The 19,661-nt window shown below is 51.3% G+C and overlaps 1 protein-coding gene across 4 annotated transcripts in view; it reads left to right on the top strand.

The window, feature by feature from the left end:
* Cyth3 (cytohesin 3) overlaps positions 1 to 19,661 on the top strand; it is an 87,804-nt gene that overhangs the window by 64,113 nt on the left and 4,030 nt on the right. For all 4 annotated transcript variants that reach the window (NM_011182.4, XM_017320729.2, XM_030254209.1 and 1 more), the window contains 6 exons: positions 419 to 485; positions 5,989 to 6,107; positions 11,157 to 11,237; positions 14,760 to 14,872; positions 15,038 to 15,186; positions 16,255 to 16,366. In NM_011182.4, the coding sequence (NP_035312.3) occupies positions 419 to 485; positions 5,989 to 6,107; positions 11,157 to 11,237; positions 14,760 to 14,872; positions 15,038 to 15,186; positions 16,255 to 16,366 (641 nt within the window). The remainder of the gene's footprint in view (positions 1 to 418; positions 486 to 5,988; positions 6,108 to 11,156; positions 11,238 to 14,759; positions 14,873 to 15,037; positions 15,187 to 16,254; positions 16,367 to 19,661) is intronic.

Here is a 19,661-nt window from a genome sequence, read left to right on the forward strand (position 1 = left end):
GACTCCTCCCCCTCTTTATTTCTGCCACCTCCTCCAGCCACTATAGCAGGAGCAAGGGCTGGGCTGGGAAGTTGGGCTTTTGGCCATCCTTCCTCATGCCTCCTGTGTCCTCGCCAACTTTGTAGGTGTGGGAGTAAGCAGAGGGACTCTGAGTTAACTCTGTATTATGAGAACAGGATTCTAAAGTCTTGCTTTGTAGCAAGGCCCTGCTTTTCACCATTAGCCTTTCTGAAGAAGTCTTACTGTTCATGAAAATGCAAAACGCTGCAGCAGTGTCACCTGTGGAGGGCAGTAGGGTCTGCGGGACACCACTGCCTTATGCCCAGGTTGACCTGAGATGGAAAAGGAACAGGGATGTGTGGTTCTGCTGTACTCTGTGAAATACTAATGATTTTTCAAAATTGTTTAAAACCAATAGCAAAACTACTCAGAGGAACAAGCAAATAGCCATGGGAAGGAAGAAATTCAACATGGACCCCAAAAAGGTGAGGAACAGTTCTGGCCTTCAGCATGCAAATGGCTGACTCCCATGGCCTTGTGAAAAGATGGAGTTGATGTTTCAGTTTGTCACAAGCACCTGGACCTTTCTCATGGTCTGGGGCTCTGGGTGCAGGCCTGTCGGTCACTTGCTGAGAGCCCCAGGTCTGCCCACCACATCCAAGGGCGTCAGGGCTTAGTCAGGCTGTGGTGAATCGCTTAGTAGGTTTCACTCGATGTCCCTTTTGACCTGAAAGTATTTTTATGAATTTTATGTTAATTACTGGTTCTATTCAACTATTTATAATTAAAGCTCATTTAGTCTGCACATGAATTTTTTTTAAATCATTTAGTATTGTAGACTTGGTTGTGATACTTGCTTTAGTCAGCTTGAGCTGTTATGGCAAAATACCACACCTTGAAAACCAGGTTGGTGGAGTGAGGCTGTAAGCCCAGTGCTGGAAGGTAGAAACAGGAGGGCCAGAGGATCCGAAGCTCACTGTCGTCTTGACCTACAAAGCCAACTGGAGGCTAGCCTGGGATGCATACAAACTGGCATGCATGGAAGTGAACACAGCACCCAGGCCAGGGATGGGAACCACAGAGATTTTCTTCTCACACTTCTCTGTTCAGCCTGCAGGTCTGAACCCATGGGTGCTTTCATGCTGTGTTCACTGAGGTCCCTCCTCTCCGTGCAGATGGCAGCCTTCTTTCTGAATTTTCATGTGCTGAGGCTGTGGAGGAAGCTGGGTTTGGAGTTCCTCTTCTCAGGCGCTGTATGCCCTGACCCACCCCGGCACCTCCAAATGAGCTTGTCTTACCTGATCACCCCACAGTCTCTGCCTTCACTGGCTGTCACAGGGTTGGGGCTTTGTGTGTGCATCTTGAGGGACATATACAATTAGTCCACAGACACAGTAGAAAATCTCACTTTGTAGCTCAGAACACTATTTATGCCTGTGTCATAGGGTGCCATGTCACCTCATGAAAGCACAAGGAAATGCCAGAGTGACTAGTCTCAGGTAGGAGGGACTGTCAGCCTCTGAGCGATGACACTTTAAGCAAAGAGCTTTGACTTTGTTCAGTGGGCTAGAGTCTAGAAGTAACACTAGAGTTTATAAATAAATCAGGAAAGGTTTGATTAGATCAAGGAAGTCTGGAGCTGTATTACCAGAGAATGCTGTGTCAGGCACAGTAGCGAAACAGTCTCTTCTAGGGTGTAAGGGGAGAAATGATTTAAAACTGAGAACTCTGTCCAGACTGTCCCTAATGGAAAAATCAAAGCAGTGACAGTTTTAGACATGCAGGGACTCAAAAAGTTAGTCACTAAGACCTTGTCTGAGTATTGAGAAACTGAGTAAATATACCTAAAACAAGAAACACACCCAGAATACAGAAGGTGCACAGAGCCAGGGGTGCTGTAACCCCAGTACTGGGGAGGCTAAGGCAGGAGGATCATCAAGTTCAGGGTCAGCCTAAACCACAGAATGTGATATGTGCCGTCTCCTAAAACAGCCACACAAAAGACAAAAAGAAACCAACAAACCCCAAGTCTAAACAAGAAGAGAGTTCTATGAAAAAATGTATTTTAGAAGACCCAAATTCGCTCAGTATATTTTATAAGAAAGGAGAGGAATAAAAACTGCTGAGGTTTTCTAGGTATTGAGAGGCACATACAGGTTTAAATGTCAAGATTTTGGGCTGCCATGAAAAGCAGGGTGAAACTAAGGTTTATACATTTCCAGAAGAAGGTGTGATCATGGCGGGTTTGGTGTGGTCGTGGCGGGTTTGGTGTGATCATGGCGGGTTTGGTGTGATCATGGCGGGTTTGGTGTGGTCATGGCGGGTTTGGTGTGGTCATGGCGGGTTTGGTGTGATCATGGCGGGTTTGGTGTGGTCATGGCGGGTTTGGTGTGGTCATGGCGGGTTTGGTGTGATCATGGCGGGTTTGGTGTGGTCATGGCGGGTTTGGTGTGGTCATGGCGGGTTTGGTGTGGTCATGGCGGGTTTGGTGTGGTCATGGCGGGTTTGGTGTGGTCATGGCGGGTTTGGTGTGATCATGGCGGGTTTGGCGTGGTCATGGCGGGTTTGGCCTGGCTTCAGAGTTTCATGAACTCTTCCTTCCGAAAGACCCGCCCCCAAAAAAATCTCCCAGCTAAGGGATGAGAAGAGTAAGCTGTTGACTTGGCTAAATTACCTAGGTTAGAAGTAATACCAGCAGGGACGGAGAGGCGGTTTAGTGGTCCGAGGTGTGTGGGTTGGAGACTGGCACTCACGGGGTGACTCACATCCACTATGACTCCAGTTGCAGAGAACTTGAAGCCCTTTCTGGCCTTTGTGTGTTTGTGGTGCACAGACACACATGGAGGCAAAGCACATACACAGAAGGACTCACACACCAGCACCTCTCGGGTGAGATGCCCTTAGAGGAAGACTGAAGTGAAGAGAGAGGAAGAGGCACACAGATCACTCACTGCAAGGCCATCCTGGTTCACAAAGTGAGTTCCAGACCAACCAGGGCTTCACAGTAAAACCCTGTCTCAAAAACAAAACAAAACAAAACAAAAAAACAAAAACCTTTTTACTAATGAGACATTTGATTTTTTTTTTTAATGTCTAGTACTCTTTACCTTCTGTAACAAATTACCCCAAACTAGATAACTTAAGACACAGAAATATATCCTCATACAGGAGACAAGGAGTCCAAGCTGAAGGTCCAAGCAAAATACCTTTCAAACTTGAATAGAGAGTCTGTCCAGGCCTCTATCCTAGCTGTAGGTGATTGACAGCGGTGTGCCTTAGCTGTGAACATAGCCTCCAGCCTCTGTGCTTTCTCTCTCTTCTGTGCACATTCCCTTTTACTGTGTAGTCCAGGCTGGCCTAGAACTCAAGATCGTCCTGCCTTAGCCTCTGAAGTGCTGAGGGTGCAGGCATGTGACACTACGTAGTACCTGGCTTAACTGCTCTTTTATGGACATTGATGACTGGACTCAGCAGGCTTGCTCCCATGGCCTCTGCTTCCTTTCTGTATCTCTCTCTGATGGAGACTTTCTTACACCCACTTGCTTGGTATCTGGCTTTTGACTCCATTTGTGCTTAGTCTGCATCAGACATTTCATCACTGAGCAGAGTTTAAAGGAAAAAGATTAGATTGGGCCCATGGTTTTAGAGTCAGGCATGGTCATCGGGATGCTCTGGGCCTGAGGTGGGGCAGAAGATTGTGTGGTAGCAGGTGTGGCAGTGGCCCTTTGCTTGTGGAGGCAGCAAGCAGAGAAAAGCAGCAAGAAGGGGCCAGATAGACCCTTCAGAGACACACAAGAGTTAACATAGGACTGTCAGATTTAAACTGCACGTTGCATGGCCCACAAATTTTAAATGTAAGTCCTGAAGCCTCCTGACGAATTAAGAAACAAAACCCTCAGCCCAGAACAAACTGTACTTGCAGAACGTTGTAGGCCACCTTTCTGGGGCCACTGTTTCTCCGATCCATTCCCCCAGGTATCCCACACGATCACCAAAATTAGGTTTTCCTTTTTTAAGCCTTGCGCAAGCAGAATGAAAATACACCTGCCTGGGGATGGGGAGGCGGCTTCCGTGGCTGTGGAGTTTGCTGTGCACGTTTGAGGACCAGAGATTGAGCCTCCAAACCCACACAAAACCCGAGTAGGCATAGTGGACCCACACTTGAGAGGCAGAGACAGGAAAGCCCTGGTCAAGGTAGCTAAGTAGATAGACTAGGATTGGTAGCTCTGGGTTCAGTGGGAGACCCAGCCTCAACAATTAAAAATGGAGCACAAAGAAGACATGAGAGTAGCGTAGGGCCTCCATGCATGAGCCACATGTGCACATGCACATGCCTGCACCGCGCACACAGCGATCATAATGCATTTACACACGTGTGCTCTTGCGCTGTCTTTTGCTGTGTCCCAGGTCTATGAGCTCTTGTTCATTTTGTTCTCTCCACCCGGTTGCAGTCTTCCATCATCTATCTTTATCTTTTCTCTTACTGGCTGTCTGCTGCTGTATGAAGTTTTTGGGAATGCTAAATATGGCTGCCAGATGGACTGTGGGTGGATGAGGAAGCCACAGCAGGCCTGGGAGTTTCAGCTGGAAAAGCCTCCCTGAGTTTGTAGAAACGCCTCTTGGCACATGGATAGCAGACTCCCAAGTGCTCTCCCCAGCCTGGAATAAGGTAGCTTGGTATAAACCAGCTCTCAAGTTGTGTGAAAGGTGAAGGTTTGCTATTATGGGTCCTGGAAGTCCCGTGAGATGGTGTAGTGCAGCTGATTTAGGCTCGGGACGACCCATTCTCAAAACCGCCAGTGCACTTTGCAGGTTCTTCAAGCAGGCATGTGTTTGCTTGGTGTAAGCTCAGTGGCGGTGTGCCAGTTAACATGTCTTTGGCTTCAGGTAACAAACACACGCACACCCTCCAATTGGTTACACAATGGAATTTATTTTCTCATGTGGATGCTGTGGCAATAAGTGTCTTCCAAGTGACAGGCACAAGATGCTTATCCCAGTCTTTCTCTCTCTCACATGAGGGACGCCGTGGTGCTGTCATGGCATGGACTTCAAGGTGGAAAGAAAGAGGAAAGGCAGTAGAAGCGTGCATCCCTCCAGGCCTCCGTTTATGTCAGCTTGGCCAGGCCTATGTCTTAGGTCATTGAAAAGGGTTGGGTTGGGGCAGAATGGGAAGCCACACAAGCCTGGTAACCTGAGTTCAGCCTCAGGGTGTGACTCTGAAGGCTGTGCACTGTGGCACATACACGACACTCACACATGGGACACACAATCGCAGTGAACAAGGAGGTCATCAGGCAAAGGCCCCACCAAGCCTGAAGCTCTGAGTTCCATCCCCAGGACACCATGGTAAATGCACAGATCCAGTCCATGGCAAGTTGACCTCTGATCATGGCCAGTGTGTGGGCTCACACACATAAGTAAACATAAGTTTACTTATGTTTAATAACTTACAGTTATCTTGTAAAAGGTGGGGAAGGGCTGCTGGAGAGATGGCTCAGCTGCTCTTCCGGACGACTGAGGCCAATTACCAGCACCCACATGGTAGCTCAGACCTTCAGTAACTCCGGTCTCAGAGGATCTGACTCCTCCTTCTGGCCTCTGCAGTTGCCAGGCATGCATGTAGTACACAGACATCCATGCAGGCAAAGCAGTCACATACATAAGACAGAAATACAAGGTTTCCAGAGATTGGTGCTTAGGGGCAGGCATTGGGTTGCCCAGCTGACAGCATCTCTCACCACAGCGAAGTCTGTGCAGCAGGAGCGAGATGTTTCCCTTAGCTTTACAAGTGTGAAGATGATTTTTAACTGCTTGGGTAATACCTGACAAACAGAGTGGCTCCTTCTCGAGTGGATGAAACCAGACCGTGTGCCCTCCTAGGTCTCTGGCATTTTCACTGTGTCTAAACCTGTTGGGTTCTAACTGTGAAAATGGATCGTGAGTGGCCCTCCTGACCTGCATGTTCCATTCCACCTTGTTCCTCAGGGCATTCAGTTCCTAATTGAGAACGACCTGCTGCAGAGCTCCCCAGAGGATGTCGCCCAGTTTCTGTACAAAGGAGAGGGCCTGAACAAGACCGTCATCGGAGACTACCTGGGTGAGAGGTAAGCTGAGGAGGCCCTCAAGCCCCTGAGCTGCGAGCTGAAGGACAGAGGCACTGACCCCAGGTTGCTGGGGGCCGAGTGAGGACAGGGATGGGGACACCCGGGCATTTGGGATCATACGGCACCAAATGTTAAAGTGGACCAAAGCCCTACTTAGGAGGCGTAGGGGTGAACTTGATGATCTGGACAGATGTGCAGCAGAAGCACACAGAGCAGGAGTGGGTGACTGAGAGTCAGGCAGGTCTGTGTCCCATTGGAACCATTCTCTGTCACCAGTGTCATTCCTTCCTGGCCCTCAAAAGAATGTGTGCTGTCTGCAGGTAGGCCCACAAGTATCCCAGCCCTTTCATGGGTCTCTCCCCTGTCACTCGAGGTGACTTTCTCACCTCAGCTAAAGGTCTGTCTGCTGGTGGTTTTAGTTTGTTTGTCTTTGTTGGTTTTTGAGATCAGGACCTGCTGTGTATGTAGCCTAGCCTGGCTTCATGCTTAGATCTATCTCTTCCCTCTGCTCGAAGGGCTGGGATTACTGGGGATCACCAGTCCCTGAAGGGCCGTCTGCTGTGCTTAGCTGGGGCTAGGTGGGAAGACGGTGGCAGCAGGTGCCCACTCCCAATGTTGGGGGCATTTAAAGCCTAACATTGCCTAGTCAGGGCAGGTCTGCTTCTAGTTTATTACTAAAAATACTTGATCTAAAGTAGAACAACTCATGCAGGGAGGTCAGTTAATACCCAAAGAAGACATTGATGAGCCAAAAGCTACAAACAAGCATCTTATGCCTATAGAAATGAACTTTTAAAACAAATTAGCACATCAGACTTATCAGTAAGTGAAGATTATGTACCAAAGGCCTCACGAGTGCCTACACAGCCTCTAGTGACATGGCCGTTTCTTTGTGTTCAATCGCTCACTTCCTTGCTAGCTCCTGGCTTTCCTGGCCCTGGGCAGTTAATTCAGTCACGTCAGTCCCAGAGCTTTGGTGATGCTTAGTGGTACAATGCTTGCTTAGTGTGCACGAGGCCCTGCATTCATCCTGAGCAACAACAGCAGCAACACACACACACACACCAAGTAATTCAGGGCCAGCCATATAGATCATTAGTTCGAGTGCTTGTATAACATGCAAGTCCTGGGCAGCACTGCGTAAGCTGGTCATGGTGGCACATACTTTAGAGTAAACAGCAACACTCATGGGGACACTTCAGTCAACGTAGCAAAGGCAGGGGTTTCCCTCAGCATGACAGACAGTGCACATGTCAGGCCTGAAGTGAGAGGGCACAGGAAGTCTGCCTGCCCTCACTCTTGCTCTTCAGAGGAGCACTGCTGCTGATGCTGGCCAGGTCACATAGTCAGCAGTGAGAAAAGTGCATGTTGGAGAGGTAGAAGTGGACTGTTTGCAGGTGACGAGATCCGTGTGTCTAGAGAATCCTACAGAAAGCGAGCAGAGGCCGTGTGGGACCCTGCCTCAGAAAGTAAAGCAAAAAGTGGTTGAGACATTAGCCTCTGGCTTCCACACATATGTAGCTAAACACACGTGTGTACTAACATACTTGCAAGCAGGCATGTACACACACCATACATACATATACACGATGTCCTGATATCATTCTGTTGCTGTGATAAAACACTCAGAGCAAAAGCAACTTGGGCAGGAAAGAATGTCTGTGGCACACACATCTCTGTCTGGGCTCCAGGGAGGCTGGCGGAGCAGGCACTTGAGCAGGACTCGGAGGAGCAGCAGCAGCAGCATTTGCTCTGCCTTGCTCGCAGCCTCGTGCTCAGCTGGCTGCCATCTTTCTCTTTACTTTTTATTGATCCTTTGAGAGTTGCACACCATGCACCCCAGCCCCCCACTCATCTCCCCATCCCCTGGTATCCACTCTCTGCCCTTGCAACCTCCTTCCCCCTGCCTAAATGAAAAAAAAAAAAAGCCACACAAACAGAAGTAAACAAAACAAAGCCTAGAAAGCAGTGTCACAGTGTGTCCCATAGTAGATTCCTCTGTCCACACATCTTACCTTACGAATGTTAAATGCAGTGAGCCATTGGTCTGCTTTGTGGCCTCTGGCTTCTGTGATGTCATCAATAATTGGCTTCCCACTAGGACTCCTGGTTATCCTGTTGTTGCCTCGTGTCGTGGAGATTCTGCAGCTTTGGATTAGCAAGTATAGCCCTTTTACAACCCCAACAGTCACAGGTGATACAGACTTGGGGGTGGGCCAACTCAGGAGCCCTGGAACTGGGCCTGGTTGGTAACTGGGCTGCTCAGCCTGCCAGCTCTCCCTTTTCCACACCACCAGGGCAAGCTCTCCAGCATCGCTCCAGGTAGGCCATCCAATGCCACCATCAAAGGAGGCAGGGTCGGCTCTCCAGCCCTCACGCCCTCAGGGCTGGCTCACCTGCACTCACACCGCCAAACCAGCTCCACTGATCAGCTAGCTTTCCTTTGTAGCCCAGATCCACTTGCCTAGGGACAGTACTACCCACAGCGGACAGCCATTAGTCAAGAGAACCTCACTGACATGGCTACAGGCCAGCCTGATAGATACTGTTCTTAATTGAGGCTCCCCTTCCCCAGTAACCGCAGCTTTTGTGAAGCTGACAGTAAACCCAGCCAGGACACACCCCAGACTGTGAACACGCAAGCTCAGCAGGGTTGCCGGGGTCAAGCTCCATGTACCACAGTCGGTCCTGTTTCTGTAAGTCAGTCTCACCTCAGCAGACAGAAAGGAGGTCTGTAGCATTATAAAAAGACCAGGAGTGAATTTAGCAGAAGACGTGCAGACAGCCTGCAACCTGAAAGGATTCAGGCAATGCAGAGATCTGAGTGGGTGGGAGTCCAGCCTGCAGTGATGGGTTGGGAGGGAGCCTTGCTGCAGTCGGCACCCCCACCGGGTATGGGTAGATCCCATACTCTTACCAAAACCCTATTTGGCTTCTTCACATAACTCCATAAGCTAATTATGAAATTTCACGTGGAAGATTTTAGGGATCAAAATAGCCACAGTGTTGAAAAAGAACAAAGTTCAAAAAACCACTTTTTGGTTACAGAATAAAATAAAAATTATACTAATCAATAAAGTACAATACTGACGCAAGGACAGACGTGTGACTGTGGGGCTGGAGAGCTGACTCAGCAGGCAAGAGCAGGAGCTCGGCTGAGGGCCTAAGTTGTATTTGCGACTCCCACATCTAGTGGCTCCCGGGGCCTGGTGTCCTCTTCTGACCTCTGCTGTACCTAAACACACCTGTACATCCCCTTCCCCGTCGGTCACACACAACTAACATAAGGATAAAAATGGTCCAGAAACCGGGCAGTGGTGGCGCACGCCTTTAATCTCAGCACTTGGGAGGCAGAGGCAGGCGGATTTCTGAGTTGGAGGCCAGCCTGGTCTACAGAGGGAGTTCCAGGACAGAAACCCTGTCTCGAAGAACCTGAAAGAGAGAGAGGTGGGGCAGCTCCCCCAAAGAGCAGCATTTGAAAATCATACTTGATGACTGATAAGACACAGCTGGAGATATGAAGAAGTCTTGTAGTCTGACCTGCCTCAGTCCTACATCCTAATACTGTAGGATGGGAGTCCTGCCCTTAGCACTGCCTCTGGCACCATTCCCTGAGGCTCTGGAAGCTGCTGTGGTTACAGGCTTTGTCCTTACCTGTGGCCCTAGCGTGGCTGCCACTGTGGTCCTTCCACACTGAGCAGCAGTGGGACATGCATGTGTGGACACTCACCTGGCTCAAGTGTGCCTCACACAAAGCCACTTTGCCAGTTCAGTGGCTCATCTGACATGTGTGTTGCAAGACTGGGGACTTAAGCCAGCCTCTGTGATCTGCAGGAATAGGCCTTGCTTGCCTCCTGGGAAGATCTCATCATGCCCCCTTCTGGGGACACAGGTTAAGGAACCATCAAGGGCTTTGGAGATAACAGTACCATGTTTCTCCACCAGAGCTTTGTTTCCGTGTTCCCTTCTTTTAACTTGAAGCCTCCACCTGGGGGGGGGGGGGGAGGTGTCCAACGGGCAGCAGCACTATACTGTGGTCACTGCCTAAGATATGTCTAGTGTTTGTGTGGTACAGACCAGCTTTTCTGCCAGGTCTGCTCTAATCCCTGTGTTTCTTGAGGTTGTAGGTATTTGGCCCTCATGGTGGGTTTTAGTCCTGAGCCAGGGCAGGTGACCTCTGGCATGGTGCTGCTAGTGGGGATGTCTGTAGAGCACATGTGAGCAGCCTGCGGCGGGACTTGAGGTACAATCCAGTGAAGCACACAGACACTTCATTTCTCCTTCTATTTCTATTTCAATGTTAAAAGCCTTTTATTGCATTTTCATGTTTAACTTTTAGAAACTGGTATGGTTTGTGCTGGTAATCCCAGAACTCATAAGGCTGAGGCAGGAGGATTACAATGCATTCTCTGGGTTACATAGAGTTACAGATGAGACCTGATCTCACCCCCCTCCAAAATCAAATCCCCCCACTATGACGTCTTTCCCTAGACTTTCCTGGTCGCTGCGTTTGATGGTTTATCACCTGGGTGCTGCTGCTTTTTCCTTATGCTCAGAAACCCCATTTATGAAGCAGAGGTTATCAGAGAGAGGTTCCAGGGTGTATGTAGATTCCGGGGCCTCACAACTTGTCATAGGTAGAGCTGGCCTGAAGATGAATTGAGGCTTTCTGGTGGACTCCTTTCCATCTCCTGTCTGTTAGGAAATACTCAGCAGAGAGCCTTTCAGCGTCCTTGGCACTGACCCTGAAGATGGGGAGCACGGGTTCTGGGAGCCTGTAATCTCAGCATGTGGGAGGTGGAGCCGGGAGGATCCTGAGTTCCAGGCCTTCTCCAGTCTAGTGAGAGACTCTCTCAAAAGAGCAAAACAAATAAAAACTCAGAAGACAAATTTACAGTGAAGACATGGTTGCTTGTTGTCAGCTGTTGTCATCTGTAAGGCCTGCCATGATAAGCGCTCTCCGCAGAGGACTGGGATGTGATGTGTGTGATAAGCATTCTCCGCAGAGGACTGGGATGTGATGTGCTCTCCCTGTGTGCTCTTTCCTAGGGATGACTTTAATATCAAAGTTCTTCAGGCTTTTGTTGAGCTGCATGAGTTTGCTGATCTCAACCTTGTCCAGGCCTTAAGGTGAGTGCTTGCCTCCTAGCATGAGTAGACAGATGGGCAGGCTGGGGTGGCAGGAGCCATTGAATGGACTCCCCATTAGTCCTTTAGTTCTGGCTGCTCAGCCTCAGCGCCCTCTCCTGTGTGACACTTAGCAGTCCTAGGCAGAAAGCAGACTCACTCAGGGGCAGATTGCACGCTTGCCTCGCTGTGGACACTGCTTCGGCCCCTTCTCAGTCTCTTTGCTGTCCTTCAGTCTGAGGACCCTGCACTTGCTGTTGCCGTGCCTGTTGCGCTAACGTAAGGCTCTGATTATGCCTTAAGGAAGTGCTTGTTTGGTTCACAGTTTGAGGGTGCAGTCTGTCACGATGGGGAGGCATAGCAGCTGCCTAAGGTATACATATAAACAAGAAAAGATGCTGACAGGTTGCAGAAAGGAATCTGAGGTAAGGTGCTCCCTATAGCTTTATTTGGAGAGTTACAGGCTCCCAGCTACGGTACAGCCTTGAAGCAGCAGAACTGCTGTGTAGACATGGCATGCTAGGTTCCACAAGGCAGACAGACAGATCCTCCTGCTCTAAGGATAGAGCGGTTTCTTGCTCTTGCAGGTTTTGTGGAGGTGGGAGATGGGAGGGATCAGTCCTGGTGCATGGATGATACCATCCACATTCAGATCGGGCTCTCCTCATTGAAACCTTTCTGGGAACATCATCCTCAATAGCCCTCCATAGCGTGTCTCCGTGGTGATTCTGTATCCAGTCAGGTTGACAGTGGAGGTTAACCATCACAGCATGTGTGTGCTTTGCTTCCTGTGCGATGCTTGGTGCAGCCTCAGTGTTTCCTTGGCCTCTTATCACTAGAGTTGGCCTCAGGCCCCAAGCATGCAAAAGAGGATGTGTACCATCAGATGTCACCCTGTGGCTTCTGACTTGTAAGGGAAGGAGGATGGCCCTCAGCGTTCTGCTTTTCTAGTGAACATAGCATGTACTTCAGATGCCCAGTCAAGCTGCTGGGTCTTCAGTCTTGTGCAGTTGGTGTCTTGTTCTGTGGAGGTGTGGCATTTGGACTGTGACATCACCAGGGTGTACCAGCTGGTATAGGAAGAGGAAACAGGACTGTCCTGGTGGGGTCACCGCCTGCTGCAAGCTAAGCACACATAGCTGGTCTTGTCTGCTGTATCTTCATACCTCTCCTCCTGCCTCAGGGTTGTTCCGCAGCCTTACTTCAGCCAGACTGAAGAATTGGCAGCCTTTGGCTGTAGCCCTTGGAACCCTGCTCAGCAGCTCAGCATGGGCTTAAAGCTTCCTGTCAGAAACCCATACATGAGTGCTGAGGACCCGGGTCACTGATTTTAGGTCCTATTGGCTCAGACCTTGTCTTAGTTAGGATTTACTGCTGTGAGCAGACACCATGACCAAGGCAAGTCTTATAAGGACAACATTTAATTGGGGCTGGCTTACAGGTTCAGAGGTCTGGTCCATTATCACCAAGGTGGGGACATGGCACCATTCAGGCAGACATGTGCAGGAGGAGCAGAGAGTTCTGCATCTTCACCTGAAGACTGCTAGGAAGAAGACCTTAAAGCCCACGCCCACAGTGACGCACCTACTCCAACAAGGCTCCCTCCTAATAGTGCCATCCCTTGGGGGGTGGGTGGCACTGCTAATGCCTGTTGTAGTGTTGAGAAACTACTTCCTGTGGGGATAAAGTGTGAGACTGAGTAAGAACTTATCAGACTAGTGGAGTGAAGGGGCCACCCTCAGAACCGAGGATGGAGCAAGCACCAGGAACCAGGACACAGGCCCTGCTTGGGTGGATGCTGCTGCCCTGTAGTCTGAAGAACTGCTACAGGGTAGGGGTCGGGGGTGGGCAGAGATGTGCCACTGGCTTCCAGGGATGAGGGGCAGGGAGAGCATGTTGGTGGGACTTTGCTGACTGTAAAGAGCAGAGTGGGAAGTATCAGAGATGGGCTCCACCAGCTGCCTTGAAAGTAGGAACAGGACATCAGCATGGCGTGCTTGTAGCTGTTCTTTGAGTACTTGATGGCTCTTCTTTCTTCCATCCTTCTCTATCACTTCCAACCCTTCCTACCACTACCACTAGGTAGGAGAGAAACAGCATAGAGAGGGACGGAGTGAGGTCTCGGGATAAAGTCAGGGGCAGAGAGATGCTGATGTTGTCATTGGATCACTTCCTGTTTGATCTTCACTGTGAGGTCGTCACCTAGTTTCCGTTTCCTTCTCTTCCTCCTCTTCCTTTTCCTCTTTCTCCTCCTTTTCTTTGTGTACAAGTACTTAACAAATCATGACCAACACCAACCAACAACCCACCGTGCCTCTTGGGGCCCCAGCATTTACATACATTCCAAAACGTCCCCAAAATTCCAAATGTCACACAACCACAGAAGCAATCTGTAGTTGGCAAAATCATGCCCCTGCCACCAGAATACGAGGCCAATGATAGCTGCTGAGGCCAACCTATAGCGGCCCCACCCCTCACACCCACATCTGAGATTAAAAGGAAAGCATGCCTATTTCTGTGTTTGGTAAAGAAACCAGAATTCTCACTAAAGATGCCTTGAGCCAGGCTTTGGCTGAGTGAGGACTGATTGTGGCAGGAGTCCCTCTGCAGTGAAGCAGAGGGCAGTGGCAAGGGGGAGGGAGCGGTGGCCCTGCCCAGAGGAAACCAGCCTATCTCACCAGCGCAGGTGGGAGGAGGAGCCCAGAGGGACACCACTCCTTCTCCCTGGTATCACTGTAGTAGCTATGTCTATAGACCCACAGCAGTCCAGGAGGTTTCTCCAGCCTGTGGGTTTGACGTGTCTTCTCATCTTCATTCTTAGCCATGGTTGCGAGCTATTCCTGAGCACTGGGTATAAGCCTCACTGGCCAGGGAGACCTTAAAGGGCAGGACAGCCATACCTTCTCCACAGTACTTAAGGCAGACAGGTGGGAAGTGCTGGTGGGTGCCATGCAGACTGAGAAAGTGAGGCAAGGAGTTGGAGACATCGAGCAGGAACTACCGTTTCACATAGGGTGTCCAGTGGAGACCTTACTGGGAAAGGACTTATGAGGACAGCAGTGTCTCTGAGCTTGGCCTGGTCCTTAGAATCAGGAATGGTACCACACACCATGGCTGTGGCCTGGAAGGTGTGGGTAGGCACTGGCTATTGACTGACCTTGCCTTGTGGTGAAAGGTTCTGAGAGGCAGGACCCTTTATCCTGTCAGAACTATGACAGCTGTGCCCCTACAGGCCCTGGTGACCATCTGGTGCATGGACGAGATGGGGACATGAGAGGCAATGTGTTGGGATCCCGGACAGGTTTGAGGCATCTGCAGCAGATCTGGAAGAATTGATCGTAGTTACACAAAAGGGGGCAGTTGCAGTCTTCAGTTGTTGGACGAGAGGACACCAGCTGCCCTCATGGGAGTTCTCACTGGCGGCTGAGCAGGCCAGGCTCTTCTGTGGTGTGGGACAGGAACTGCTGGGACCCTGGCCAGATCTGTCCTCCAAGGGCCCCTCAGTGAGGCATCGTGTCTTTGTAGGCAGTTCCTATGGAGCTTCAGACTTCCTGGAGAGGCACAGAAGATCGACCGCATGATGGAGGCCTTTGCATCCCGATACTGCCTGTGCAACCCTGGGGTCTTCCAGTCCACAGGTCAGCAGCCCCTGTGCCCCACCATCGCTCCCCGTCAACCCTGCTGTCTCTGTAGGGAACCATCCCTCTAAGTAGGCAGGCCATCCTGCCAGGGAGGCAGCTCAGGGCCCTCCCTGCGGGACACCAGTGAGCTCCAGCTTCCCTCCCTGTCTGTGGCTGTTGCAGATACATGCTACGTGCTCTCCTTTGCCATCATCATGCTCAACACCAGCTTGCACAACCACAACGTGCGCGACAAGCCCACCGCTGAGCGCTTCATCACCATGAACCGAGGCATCAACGAGGGTGGGGACCTTCCTGAGGAGCTGCTGAGGGTGAGTCTGCAGGCAGCGGCTTCTCTGCTCTGCGTCTGTCTGTCCTCTATTCCTTTCTCTCGCTGGGATCAAATACCGACAAGTGCAGCTTTAAGGGGGAGGCTTTATTCAGCTTACAAAGCCTAGGTTTACACACAGTCCGTCCCTGTAGGGAGTCAGGGCAGGCACCACGCCAGAGGAGGGGGTAGGTGCACACAGAGCATGCTCATCTTAAGCTCGCTTGCTCTCTATACTGTGGGACCCAGACAAGGGGACCAGCACCAGCCACAGTGAGGCTGCCTCTTCCCTCCTCACAGGCAGCCTGATGTAGACAGTCCCTCACTAACAAGTCTTTCTCAGGTGATTCCAGATTGTGTCTTGCTGACAGTTAAGGCGAGCCAGCATGGCCGCCGTCCTTGCTGCCTTTCCTGGGGTTTCCCTACTGTGTGTGTGCAGGAATGGAGGGCTCTGTGTTGGGTTTTCCCTCAGTTATTCCTCTCCTGTATTGTTACTATTATCACTATTGTTTGTAGTGGATGTGTGCCCATGCTGTGTGTGAGGTGGTGGCCTGTGGAGGTCAGAGAACTATACTTGGGGTTGGCTCTCTCCCTCCATGTGTGCGTGAGCTGTGCAGATGGAACTGGGTTGCCAGGCTGTGTACCCAGTGCCTGTACCTGCTGGGCCTGTGCCAACCTCCAGGTATTTGTTGTTATTGTTTTTGGAGACGGGGTCTCTCACAGGCTGGTGAGTCCCAAGGATCCCCCTGTGTCTGTCTCTGAGATGACAGGCACAGATACTAGGTTCTTACATGCGCAGAGGCATCGTGCTGGGGACCCAGAATAGGAATCTTGCTGACCAGTGAGCACCTCACCAGCTGAGCCATCTCCCGGCCTCAAAAGTTATTTTTCATTTTCAGATACTCTCAATCCAGTGAGAATCAGTAATGCTGGTTTGTTGATTTCAAAGGTGTCTTCCAATTGTCTCCTTAAGCACCTGGTCTCTCGGGCCGCACGGGGACTCTGTGCAGGAGCGAGAAAGGATGGTTGCTTCCCAGTATAGTCCCTGACTGGCTGTTGCCCTCCCTTACAGAACTTGTATGAAAGTATCAAGAATGAGCCGTTTAAGATCCCAGAAGACGACGGAAATGACCTGACACACACGTTCTTCAACCCAGACCGAGAAGGCTGGCTGCTGAAGCTGGGTGAGTGAGCCTGGCGGGGGTACCTGCACTGCGCCCCTGCCCACAGCAGCACCTCCGGGGCTCCTTGCCCTGCAGCCCCCAGCTACAAGGCAGAAAGATTAAAAAGGAAAAGTGCAGTCAAGCCAGAGCCCACTCTGGGCAGCCACACCCCCAGCACCGGTGGCTCTGTCCCTGAGCTGTGGCCTTCCAGAGTGGGTCATGCTCGCAGCATCCACTGCAGGACCCATCCCAGAAAGCTACTGAGTTAGTGTCCACATGGATCCGGGCAGTCCTCTGCCTGAGAAGCAAGCAAGTGCCTTTCTCTCCAGAGCCTGTGTGCTTTCCCGTGCTTTGGCGTGGCTGTGATTCTGACGAGTGGTTTAAATGTGCCTTCTTGTTGTTTTCCTTCTGCCTGTGGCTCCCACCTTTCTGTTCTGTGACGGGCTGTCCCTGCTTGTCCTGCGTTAGGAGGTAGGTACCCAGTGGCTTCCTCCCCTCCCCAGCGGCTCATTCTCTCCCCCACGTTGGTCTGTGTGAAGCTCTGGTCTGTGGTTGCCATTCATCTGATCCATTTGGCTTTGGACTCGGCTGGGGCAGCATCATGCAGGCATAGTGTGTGTGACACCCACCCACCAGCAGCAGGACCCAGAGCACCTGGGACAGAAGCGCATGGGGAGGCTTGTGGGAGTAAGCTTGCCTCTGTCTTCAGGGCCCTGCAGCAGGGAGGAAGCTGGTAACCAGCCTGTCCTTACAGTGTCACCCCCACACCCCACACCCCAACCCCACTTACCAACAGTGCTTGTGCCTGGACAGGGGCTTCCCTAGGAAAGTTAATCACTCCTGCATATGGGACAGTTGAGACTTTTAGGGTTCATTTGACTCTGGGGGGATGAAGTGTCACTGCAGATTGACAGTAAAGCCTGTGACACGTGACATGACCCTGTTCAGGTAATGTCATTACTCTGTAGCAAGAAAGACATGAGGGATATAGAATTCTGAGGGTATTTTTTAAAAGATCCAAGGAGGATGGGGTGTGACGCCAGGGACAGCTGCCGTAGCCTACTGTGTCGGCCCTGAGCCCTGCTGTCTCGGAAACTTTGCTCACTCCTCCTCTTTGCTTCTCCCTGGGTCAGCGTTTAGAAATGCTCTCAATGTTGGCCTTAAACCTATGACAGTACCCTTGAACTTGGCCATCTGAGAGACTTAGATGCACACACTACAGGCCTCAGGTGTGCTGTGCGTGTGGACCTGCAGCAGAGAAAAGAGGAACGCTTGCGAGGCTCCACAGCCCACCGGGAGGGAGCCCTTGAGGATGGTGGCACAAACAGCTCCTGTGCTAGGAAGAGGCCAGTCCCTAAGATGACAAATGAATGACATCAAGCTGTAGGATGGCTCATGGTTTGCAGCCTAGTTTCTAGTTGGTCTTTTAAACAGGCCATGAAGTCGGTGTGCAGAGTTGGGCTGGGCTGAGATGGGCTGGGCTGGGCTGGGCCTCCACACAGTACAGCCAGATGCAGGGACCCAGGCTCTCCCTCGCTCACACCAGCAGCTGCTGTGTTTGCGCTGCTCTAGGGGTAGTCTGAAGCCAGAGCCATGGCTACATGAGGTGTAGATGGCACCCCAGCATGTGGCACGGAGAGCTTGCACTGGCCTCTCCCCAGTGCCTGATACCCTGGGTCTCCCTCAGTTGTGTGGGGCACATAGCTAGCATTTGCTGCAACTGGCTGATGCTCCTGGAAAAGTGTCCGGAGGGACACTGGATGATCTGCTGGAAGCCTCTGCAGTCTTGGGGCTGTGTACAGTGTTGGATTTTGAGCATTCAAGTAAAAACACATTGATGTACATTGGATGTAGATGAAGCTGAATTATCATGGAGGAAAAGGTGTGTGTAGGCATGTACATGTCAGTGTGTTGTGTGTGTGCAGCTGTGTGTGTCCACTTACACATGCTTGCTAACACCTGTGAAAGTGAAAACATGCAGACATGGAAGGGTTTGGAGCACAGCTCCTCTGCACAGGGCTGGCTGCAGGACGGTTAGCAGAGAGCGTCCCAACCCTTTGTAACAGAGTCTGCTGTGACTTGGAGTTTGGGGACTGCCCAACCCCTTCTAGACCTGCATCTGAGCTGAATGGTAGCCCTGCTGGGCAGCCTGGAACCCAGCCGGTGCTGCTCAGTGTAGGTACCTACTGGCCAGGCTCCAGCAATTGCCTGGCGGTGAGAACAGTGGAGCTATCCAGGGTATTGAACCAAGGCCCTTCATCTTCACAGATTGCCCACTGGGCAGCTGTGGGCCCACGGCTGACAGGCCAGGTAGCTTGAGGTTGAGTGGCGCACAGACGGGCCTGACAGCCAGGTGTTTTCAAATTCTTGTCAAAAGCAGAAGCTGTCAGTGGAAGTAATCTTGACTGACAGTACTCAGTATGTCAGGGCAGAAGGTGGAAGGACTCTCCCGCAGTAAAGAGCAAGTACAGCTAGTATGGGTTGTGTGCCAGCGGCTGCTGCCACCAAGACCAGAGCAGCTTTGCCAAGGAGGAGCCCGAGACTGGAGAGGGAAATTAGGCGTTTTAATTTCCAAGTGCTTTGGCTATTGTTGGGAAGGCGGCCTGCCCAGGGCTGGAGGCAGCATTGTAGCTAGGATGACCATGCAGTGGGAGTCCCCAGGGGAAGAAGAGGCAGCAGACTAGTGTCTACGTTGTGAGTTTTCTGTCACCTGATTCTGTCACAGCCTTGGCCTGAAAGAGCAGCTGAGAGAAGCTAGTTTGGCTAGATCTTGGCATGCCTCTCTCTGCTTCTCACTGGAGGAGTTAGGGCCATGAGGGACAGAACTGAGCTTTTTCTGGGCCCCTTCATGGGCTGGGGCTTCCCATAAGTCCCTAGAGTGCAATAGAGTGAGACAGGCCCTGACTTGGGGCAGGACTCTAGTGAGGAAGCTGTAACGTGGGGAGCAGGAGTTCAGGACAGGCACCAGGAAGGATGGTGTGAGAAAGGAATGGCTCCAGCCTGGGAAAGAGGCAGGAGGGTGTGTGGTAGGTTGGGGCTGGCCTGACATTCCTCTGTGCTCTACAGACCCCTCCCTACCTTCCAGACTCTCCACTCTTGTCAGGGTAAAGTTTCCTCCCCTATTCCTACTGTCTACTGTATGTCTCTAGCCACACGCTGGGCACCTTCTGTGCCTCCCACAGCCTACCCACACTTGCAGCCCCTTGCATTTGCCTGCAGAGTTTAGGAGGCACCAGATGCAGCCCCAGGCACTTAGCACCCCACCTCTCAGCACCTAGAGAAAGCCAAGCCAAGGCCTCTGTGAGCACTGTCAGTT

This window comes from Mus musculus, chromosome 5 (genome assembly GCF_000001635.26).
Source record: "Mus musculus strain C57BL/6J chromosome 5, GRCm38.p6 C57BL/6J".
Taxonomy (NCBI): Eukaryota; Metazoa; Chordata; class Mammalia; order Rodentia; family Muridae; genus Mus; species Mus musculus.